Below are 10,171 nucleotides of genomic sequence, written 5' to 3' on the forward strand. Positions count from 1 at the left end.
ATCCCCAAGTCTAGGATGGTATCCTCGGGTCCCCAGTGAGGCTGTCTGTCCAGAGACTGGACAAACCAACATGGTTGGGATGCTGAGCATCCTTTGTGCATCATCTCAGGGTCCTGTGAGCCTCAGGCAGCAGCAGGCTGTCCCCTCACCACTGAGGGCCCCATGGTCCTCCACAGCAAGGCAAACCTTGGTGAAGGCAGACACCCTGCCTGGGTGATGCTGGGAAGAGGACGCTGGGCCTCGTGCTCTCCTCTTGGTCCCCATCGAGCTCCGAGGCCTCAGTCCTGTTTGCACTTACCCAGGGCCAGGCTGGTTCCCATCACGCTGACCCTCAGCAGGAGTACGTCCGGACCGTGGAGGTCTCCAGCCTTGGCGACCCAGAGGCACCAACTGGAAGTGAGTCAAAGAGCAGCATACGCAATTAGTGACCGCTTCAATTGGCTCTCGGCTTCTCACCAGAGCATTTATTAGGCACTGAAGCCACGTGAAGATGAGGGCCCAAGGAGGAGGCACGTTTGGCCAGCTCTGATGCTCTTGAAGCTCCAGGGTATTTGGAAAGTTGCTGCTTGCCATCCCTACTCTTGGGCAGTGTGTACCCTGCGCCGTGCCTGGGTGCTATCAGACCTAGGGATTTTGTCCTGGGTTTCATTGTTCTCAGCTCGTGGGAACTGCAGCTTCCAGAGATGGGGTGGAAAAGATCAAAAAGAAGTCTGACCCAAACCGCTGGATGCAAAGCTATGAAATTTGAGCAAAGCTGGAGACAGGAGGAGAGCTGACCCTGGGGCTTGGGGCCAGAAGGTGAAAGCATAACTAATTCTCATTCACACATTCATTTTTAAGGCTGCTGAAGCCAGCTCTGCCCCACTGGGGATGTGGCAGGTGGCTTGGAACAGCAGGAACATGGTGCTTGGTCCACGGGACAAACCAGGGTGACTGGCTGGAGCCTGTGCCTCCCTACATCTTTGGAAGGGACCAAGATACCTTGTAGGGGTCGTGTGGTGGTGGGGCAGAGCCTGGGACATGTGTACTCAGCTAAAACACATGACGACCAGCAGCATGGGCAGCAAGCACGCCCAAGCAGGTCCCTGCCAGCCCTGGGAGCGTGGCTGTTCAGCAGCACTCAGACCGAACTGAGCTGGTTAATTCAGTACCTTTGGGGATGGTTTCTAAAAGGCAGGATGGCCCAGACTGGGCTGCTGCTTCCCAACAGCCCCAGTGCTACTCCAACAGGCTCTGACCTGGATGTCACACCCAGGGCGAGTGACAAATATCCCTGTTTCATGCCCAAATCCAGCCTTCTCCCTTGTCTGGTTTGAAACAAAGAAATCCTGCGCTCAACCAGAGTCTGAAATAACCCTCCTGAAAACACATTTACAGCAGACAACACACAGCAGGCTCAGCGATCACAGGGACTTGGCATCAGGGGCGATCAGCAAGCCTCTGTCCCTTCTCCCATAGGCACCATATTCACCAAGAGGTCTGAGCAGGGGTGGCAGAGGCCCAGGGGAAGAAGGAGGTGACCTACCTTCCGGGGGCATTTTCTTGGCAGGGGCGGATGGAGGGGGCAGGGGCACCAGGCTGGTGACACGGAAGCCGCCCGCGCCCGAGCCGCTGAGCATGTTGATGCTGTGAACATCTCGTGGGCGGAAGCGCTTTCGCCAGGATGGGGTTCGACGGAAGGTCTTGTCATCACCCTGTGAGGAACGAGCAGGTTATGGGCCTGGCGTTGGTGGCAGCAGGACCTCCTGCCTCTGTGAGATACCAGCACGTCTTCCACATAACACGGGTGTGCCTGCACGTGGAGACCAACTCCAACAGTGCAAAGTGTGTGATCGAACTGGGCCAAGGCCATAGGAGACCTCTCCATGATCCCATGACACAGGCTTTGTCCTTTCCAGCTTGCTGATCTCTTCTCTCCAGCCTGCCTGCAAAAATGCCTTGGAGACATCCACACACAAGCCCCAGTGAAGTCTCCGAGGGATGCCCAGATAATGGCACCTGGAAGTGCCTGCTTCTCTCTGTGCTCTAAAGAGAGCCCTGCCTAGCTCTGCTATCACATCTCCTGGAGGAAAGCTATTCATGGGAGACATCTAAATGAATTGCCACCATCAATGACTCAACACGAACAGTTTTCTGGCTGCCCAATGGGGCATCTCTAACTCACCAGCTTTATCCGCCACAGATGTGTCATGTCCAGAACATCTGTGACTCTAGAAGGCAATACTAAAGCAGCTGGCAAGAAAAGCCAGGTGAGCCCACTAAGCATGAGGCTAGAAATGATGCACAAGACTCTTCCTCACCTGCCCGCACAGCCTGGCAGCATGTTCCTTGGACCTTTGTCTAGTAGTCTTAGCGTATTCCACTGATACTGCTCATGAAACTGCTCTAGAGAGTCTGCGATACACTATTTGACACCCTTGGACATGAAGGCAGAGAGCAGAGGTCCTGCTTCTCCTGTTTCTTGCACAAGAACAGGTGTTCAGCATGATCTGGACATGGGAGAGGTTTGGTACTCACATCGTCCAACCTCCGATCTGTGCCCAAAGCGAGCAGGTTGTTGAATTCCCTCTCTAGCACTTGTCGAGCCTGAAATTAACAAAAAATGAGCATTCCCCACCCATAGAAACGTTTTCCAGCACAAAGTCCAACCCCAGGAAAGCCTGAAAATGACAGAGAAAATGCCAACGCGCCATCTGAGTGCTCTGCTTTGGAAGGCGAGTTGAGTTAGTGGGACTGCTGAAGTCACACCACAGCCGTGTCCCACGCTGGCCACCCTCCTCCAAAACCTCCCAAGGATGCTGCTTTTACCTGCGTGTTCTGCGTAGGAATTTGCAAGACAAGTGCCAGACTGTTGTGGTCAAAGTTTTCATCGAGGGCCAGGAGCGCCCCGTGCACCCCACTCTCGACAAGGTTGTTGGCATACTCGCGAAGCCCAATGGACTGGATCCAGTGGATGACCTGGTCATTAGTCCACACCAACACATCTGCAAAAGAGTGAGGGAATGTCTCAGGGCCAGCTCAGACCACGCTCTCAGTTGTGCAGGGACCTGATGATGTCCTGCAGCCCTTTCGCATTGCCCCAGGCTGATCCTTGGACTCTTCTTCCCAAGCCAGCAGCAATACTGGGTGCTTGAGCGCCAGGAACAGCTCACTTCAATTTACCAAACTAAATGCTGGAATAACAGGCAGTAAACAACTGTGGAAATTAATCCTAAGAACCCACGGCTGCTGGTATAATTAGGGGCATTATCAATAATGAGATGTAATCTAAGCAACTGCCAGATGCGCAGGGAATCTCAGGACAGCCAACGAGGAAGGGTAGGCTGAGCAAGCTGGGGGGTGTCATGAGCATCTGAAATTGTCAGAAATGATCTGATGCTCGGGCTGGATGTTTTCTGTCTTGACACCCTTCCTCCCTCCTCATGCCTGACTGGGGTAAGCGGCATAAAGGCACTTGGAGCAATCTGCTGGGGAAATACTGCAAGGAGGTCCTCCCAGAGAACAGCCCTGTGGGCATGGTTGCTCACAAACAACGGTTTTCTCTAGGCAAAGGACGTGTTAAAATAAGGGACAGAGGAGAGACCATCACTGGACATCTCTTGGAAGGTTTCTCATCACCTTTTCCACAGCTGGATCATGTATGTGGCTGCTGACCTTTGATTTCGTGTTGGGTCTCTTCTCGCCTCCTCTCAAGCTCTTTGCGGTCGTAGTTGAGCCTCTTCAGGCACATGATGCCGTACTGCAGGCTGGTACTGCAAGGACATGAGATGTCACCCAACCTACAGCATCACAGGGCACGTGGCTTGGAGGGACCCACTTCCCTGCTTGTTCTCCATATGCCCAAAGGATACTTCAGTTCAGGGTTGAGTCAGGACAGGAACAACCCAAAGGAAAGATCTCAGATGGAAAATGGGGAATGTCTCTCCCTTCCATGGTAATTCGCCCCTCCACCAGTTTTACCCTGTTCTAACTGTCTGAATGCTTGGATCCAAGTAACGATATTCTGTGTTTGGTGGTTGGAGAGGGAAGGGACAACCAGGCTATGAGCCTCCTCTAGGCTGAAGAGTTCATGCCCAGAGCAGGGAGGGCCCTGGCAGGCCCATGGACACAGTCCCAAGGGTCAGGGAGGGTGGTGGTACCCCATGACGGGGCTGGATGCTAGTGTGTGAGCAAGGTGGTTAGGATAGCGCAAGCCTTCTCCAAGCTGGGCTGCTGGCAGATGACTGCTCTGCCTGCCAGTGGTGTATCAGGTGGGATGAGCTTTTATTTTTGCCTCTGGTTTGCTCCAAAGCCAGGATAAGGTTTGGACCTCTGCATTTTGCTGCAAGGAGTGTGATGAGGGAGAATATTTGCCTGTACGGGCTGCCTCAGACTAGGTGGTTGAGTTTAGCCTAGAAGAGCCATCCTCCAGCACCAGGGCTGGCCAAGACATGGGAGAATCCCTCAAATTGTCCTATCCCCTGCTTCATGTGCAGCCATCGCACCCCAGGGATCTCCTGAAGGAGAGGACTCACCGGTGGAAGCTGTCCACCATCTTCAAGTGCACTCTGAGATCTTTCTTGGTGAGGTGGTCCAGCATCCGTGCATCAACAAGACACTCCATGAAGTAGCTGCGATACTGCGGGAGACCCAAGCTGGGCAGCCACTCGTTCCCAATCCACTCATGGTTCATGTCCCCATAGGCCAGTGTCTGCGGAGAAGCAAATGGAGAAGCTAGGGAGAAACCAAGGCTTGGTGGAGCTGCAGACTCCCAGAAGACCAAATTAGGCCAGAGGAGTTAAACCCTAGCTTGGACTGAAGGAGCTGGAGGGAACAGTCCTGTTGGCCATGGTCTGTGTCCTACTGATGTCCCCCAAAGAGACAAGGCAGTAGCCAAAAAACAAGCATAAGGGATAGTTGAACTTTATGACCAGCTTCTTCTGGAAAAAGCATGTTCATGAAAGCTGAATCTGCTAACTAAGAGATAGGTTTCAGTGCATTCCCAACTGATTTTTAAGATGCTTAGAAATCTCCAAAAGATCTGCTTTATGACTTCAAAATGGGAAAAATCAGTTTGGGGCAGAAAAACATCCATTCAGTGTCACTGCAAGCTGATTTTGGATCTGAAAATGAAATAAAATCCATCAGAACAAAAGTAAAACATTTGAGAGCGAAAAAACTGAAGAGATGCATCCAAGCAAGACTCTTTCCTCCCACCTTTTCAGTTCATAAAAATGGTCTATATCCTGAATTTGGGACTAAAAAAAAAAGTGAAAACTAAATGTCTGTGCAGTGAGAAACCTGCCTTCCACGCAGGGCTGCTCATCACTCTTAGATGGGGGGTTTAACACTGGATCTTACAGAGCAGGTGCCAGAAGAAGTCCCTCTGCCTGGGGCACAGGACACTGCTCGATCCAAGGTCAGAGGAGGACCACCCTGTACTTGAAAGATGGCTCAGAGGAGGACAGGGTGCAGGTTCAGACTCCAGCAAGGACGTGGTGAATACTCATGCCCCAGGCTCACCTCCCAGCTGCCCCGTGATGTCCAGCTCTCCCTCCCATAACCACCCCATGTGCCACCCACAGCGAAAGGTGACACAGGGACCTCACCTGTGCCCAGCTGCCTTCCTCTGTATCCTAAGTGCGACACATGCGGCATGTCAATAGAAAGGACAGGTAAAGTCAGTACCCGGCGGCCCTACACCATGAAACACGCCATGCGTGCTGAGCGTGGGACCCCTCGGCACAGCATGACCCCAAAGACAGATGGAAGCAGAGAGAAACCTAAGCTTCAGCTCAAGGGCCACAGCCCCCAGAGGGCCTGCCCAACCCAATTTGCTGATGTTGTAGTTATTTCCTCCCTTGGCAACCTGTGCTGGTTTTGCTCAGCCTCACAAAACCTGCCAAGGGAAAGTGTCATGTCCCTGCCGTAACTCTGAGCTCACCTTCCCCAAAAGGCACCTGACAGTTACTGGTCGTGGCTGCACAACCAGCAGTAAAGAGCTTCAGTAAAATGCCTAATTCACACAACAGACTCAAAATGCTGCCCCTGCTCTGAGACATGGACATGAGATCATTAAGTTGCAGAGAGGGAAGCACGGCTACATCTCTCCAAAGGAGACAGAGCTTTTGGGAGCTCAGCCACATCTCTCCAAGGGGACCCCAAGCTATGAGCCAGTGGCAGGGACAGACAGTGGGGACAATATTTGAGTGTGCTATAGTCAATAAGAGATTAGACCGTGACTTCCCTGGGTGCAGAATGACCCATGTGGGACTCAATCTCACGCATCTATCTTGAGACCACAACCAACAGACAAGACACTCTACAAACCCAGCAAAACCCACAAGAAAAAGGAAAACATGTCTGATGGTTTTTAAGCCAATTTTAGAAATTGTTGAGATATTAAAGGTTGAAAGATGGTTTCTGAACAGGTGCATTGTGCTGGCCAAGAGCTGACACATGAAGCGCAGCAAAGACCCCCTTCCTTCCTTCCCAGGTTTTAGCACGTTCATGCATGCCCGGAGCTCAGCTCGGTGACCAATATGCCGTGCAGCACCCGTGGGGCCAGTCAGCCTCACCGTCTTGGTGGAAGTCGCCATGTTCTCCATCTCCTCGTGGGTGACCCAGACATTTCCAGAGGACTGCAAGGAAAAGAGCAGAGTCGTCAGGGTAAACCACCACAGAACCATGGTCTCAGTTCACAGTTGTGCTGGAGACAAGCCCAGCTCAGGCTGATGGAGGATCAGGCCACCCTTGCTCTCGGAGTGGTACTGGGGAGAGCTCGCAGCATCCTTGCAGCTCAGGCTGGTAGCAGCCTGCAGCCCGTGGGTATCCTGGGCTGTCTGTGTGGTCACAGAGAGTGCAGCAAGGACCACTGGCCCTTTGTCTGCCTGTACACTTTGGTGTTATGCTCATGGAACCCGCAGGCTTGTCTGTGACACTGTGACCCCAGGCACAGCCATCTGAGGGGAACACAGCACAGCTGGGGCCTTTCTTTCCACTGGCTGCATTTCTGCAGATGTGTTCTGGCATTACTGGGGCACCCTCGAGGGGTTTGAGGACCAGCACAAGTCCCAGTCACCCATCCACTCTATGTCCTATCCAGGGCCAGGCTGGGATCTGCAGCTGCTGCAACTTGCCCCAGTAATTTCACATGGCCCCAGGAAAAGGCTTGTATTGAGATGACTGAGCAAACGGCTACGCCTAGCTGATTTGGCCCTGGGATTTTATCCCCTCCAGGGCAGAGAGTCCACGAGCTTTGCTCTTTGCAAGCTGCTCAGTAGTGTCAGCCACTTGCTGACAACCTCTGAGTGTGAGGACAAGAGCATTTGCTGGTGCCTCAAGATGGGAAAGTGCTTCCCACCCCATGGCTGTACATGACCTTTGTGCCTGAGGACAAGCGTCTGGTGCTCTGACCAGTCCATGACAGAATGTCACCCCCTCCATGGCCGCGCTTGCCTGTAACACTGGGACCCCCCGGTGACCAATGGATGACTGTGGTCAGAAGGAGCCAGGGAAAGGAGGGACACAACTGTAGTGTCCTGCTCCAAGGCGGGTCTGTCTGGGGGAAGAGGGGGTTTGCAGCATGGAACACTCACCGTCCGTGAGGTGGGTGGTGCTGAGGGGCTCGTAAGCGATACCATCTCCTGGATGGCCAGGCGCAGCTTCAGGCGATGCAGTGCATTGCTGATGCCGATCTCCCTCTGGATCTCAGTGTCAGACAGGGCCGACATGATGGCTCCGCTCTTCACATTGGCTCGGCAAGCGGCAACGTACCAGGCCGGCATCCCCACCCAGAGCTGCCAAAACAGGGCAAAGCCAGTGACTGCCTGGCTGACCTTCTCTAACTTCCTCTGCCAGGATCAAGGCCATAATGTTTGAAGCTTGATAACCAAGTTGGATACCCACATGGGATTAATTTTTGTTTGTACCTTGCCCAGATGGCCTGTGGGCAACCCAGCATCCCTGTATCTGAGGGACAACCCACTGAGCCTTTCAACTCAAAGCTCTCTTCAAACCGCAGCTACAGAACATGTGAAGGATCTGCTCCTCTCTCCCAGGTTTTGCGACCACCAGCCACGTGCATGGACCAAGCACAGTGGGACTGTGGGGTGCTGCACCACTGCCGGGGGAGCACGCTGCAGAACGGCGGCAACTGCAAAGCCAGTGGTGCATGGGATGATGCAGGGGCACACTCTGCCTCACCTCCAGCCAGGAGACCACGGTGGGGCCATCCCAGTGAGCAAAGGGCAACCCTTTCCTCCGAGCCTCTTCCAGGAGTTCATGCCTGGAGGGAACAGAAGCAGAAGAGGGATTTATTGGGGGCTTGTGGGGATGGGAGCAGCTCCTGAAAGGGAATAGACCACAGGCAGTAAGAACCAGCTGGCAGCAAAGCAACAAAGGAGCTAACAGGGCTCAAGGGAGGGTGAAGATGAGTCTTTCCAGCAATTCCCAGTCCCATGCCATGGCTTCTCAGCCATTGGGCAGGACATCTTCTTGCTGGGGTAGGGAAGGAGGTTCACTCACTTCTTCCGCAGGCGCCGATCCTTCTCAGCCTGAGCACCCAGCTTGCCAAGTCCCAGAGGGTCCTGCATGCCCACCTCCATGTCAGTCAGGATCACTGTTTGACAAGCAAGACACCCTCAGGTCAGTATGATGTCCCCAGGGTCAGCATGACACCCCCATGGCCAGAGTGGGCACTGTCATGGTCCCTATGCCAGGTGTTGGGGATGCACAATTGCAGCACAGGAAGTGACAGTCTCCATTTCCAACCTACCCCCCACAGCACCTCTGCATCCTTGGAAAGCCCAAGGAGATCCCCACTTGCCATCCCTCCCATTTCAAAGTGCTCAACCTGGAAGCAGTAAAGGATTTAGGAGTGGAAAAGCAGCTCCTACCAAAGGGCTTGGCAAAATCAAGAAAGTCCCATGGGTAGGGAAGCAGATTTGGGGACATTAAAGACAAGACACAGTGATGGGGGGTCACTATCCTCAGTGCAGCTCTTGCAGAGCATTAAGAGTGTTACCACGCTCAGGCCAGAAAGGGCCACAGGGCAGAAAGCACCAGGACCCAACTGCCCTGAAGCTGCAGGGAGCCCAGAGTGTCCTCAATATCCCCAAACCAGCAAGGGTGTCCCTGCTCCTCCACCGGTCACCCCAACAGCTCCCCAAAGCCAGACAGGGCCAGGAGGCATGCGGAGAGCCTGGCCCAAGAGGATGCCCGCCCAGCACGCACAGGAATAGGGCTGCTCACAAACCCTGCCCCGTGGCCCCTTCTCTGCTCAGCTGAATCAAGCGACCCTTCTCTTTTTTCCCAAACAAGCGCCCGATGGAAGATTTGATCCCCTTCCTCTTGGAGCCCTTGTGCAAGGAGTCCTGGCTGCTGTTGCTGCTGGGGTTGCTGGCCTGCTCCTCCAGCGAGCTGGGGATGGAGGGGGGAGAGGAACAGCAAAGCCTTTAGGTTATTCCTGAGCAGTGCACAAGCCATGGCAAACCCCAGCCCATCCCACAATCCCATGTTTGCCCCATGTAAATCCTCAAACCAGCGGAGCAGAAACTGGTGTGAGATCCAAAGGGAGGTATGCTCCACATACCTCTTCCCATCCTCCTGACTCAGTGCGGGGTGGCCCAGCTTCTCCAGCCGCAACGTCCTGGGTGAGGATGGGGGGGAAGTCTCGCATTTGATGGTGGTTTTATCCTCTCGGCTTTCATCCCGAGCTGCAGGCGACTGAACAAGCAAAGAAGCTGTGAGGTTGGGCAGCCAAAGCCCAGCTCCATCCTTGCCCTGCTGCCTGCCTCTCTCTTGCTCCATGGAGGCATGGCCAAAAGAGCCACCAGGGCCCTGAGGCTTTGCCACGCTCCAGGATTGGCCTGATCTAGAGCTCTGGCAATGGCTCGAGATGCCCAAGCAGATGGGGAGGATGTGGCTGTATGGCCAAGATCCTGGGAATAGGGAGGAGAGAGGATGCAGCCCCATGGTCCAGGTTGGGGTGTGGGGACAGAAGCTGCTGGCCCTCAGCAGAGGGCTCTGGGGAGCACAGATAGGAATGTCCCAAAGACACCCTGTTGCCAGAGGGGACACATAATATTTTGAGGACCCAGTGGCTTTCTGAACCTCCCCATGTCCTGCCAGACCCCCCAGGCTGCTAGCCGGCACATCTCCAAGCACCTTATGGGATCCCCATGATGCTCCT

The 10,171-nt window shown here is 54.1% G+C and overlaps 1 protein-coding gene across 1 annotated transcript in view; it reads right to left on the bottom strand.

The window, feature by feature from the left end:
* Window positions 1–331: 331 nt before the first annotated feature.
* LOC104513208 (liprin-alpha-4-like) overlaps window positions 332–10,171 on the bottom strand; it is a 30,116-nt gene continuing 20,276 nt past the window's right edge. The window contains 13 exon segments of the mRNA XM_010156486.1: window positions 332–390; window positions 1,526–1,694; window positions 2,518–2,586; window positions 2,809–2,984; window positions 3,655–3,752; window positions 4,515–4,690; window positions 5,589–5,615; window positions 6,558–6,620; window positions 7,578–7,778; window positions 8,185–8,266; window positions 8,506–8,599; window positions 9,236–9,399; window positions 9,572–9,705. Coding sequence (XP_010154788.1) covers window positions 332–390; window positions 1,526–1,694; window positions 2,518–2,586; window positions 2,809–2,984; window positions 3,655–3,752; window positions 4,515–4,690; window positions 5,589–5,615; window positions 6,558–6,620; window positions 7,578–7,778; window positions 8,185–8,266; window positions 8,506–8,599; window positions 9,236–9,399; window positions 9,572–9,705 — 1,512 coding nt within the window.

The sequence above is a fragment of the Eurypyga helias genome, unplaced genomic scaffold, assembly GCF_000690775.1.
Source record: "Eurypyga helias isolate BGI_N326 unplaced genomic scaffold, ASM69077v1 scaffold3898, whole genome shotgun sequence".
In the NCBI taxonomy this organism is placed as follows: Eukaryota; Metazoa; Chordata; class Aves; order Eurypygiformes; family Eurypygidae; genus Eurypyga; species Eurypyga helias.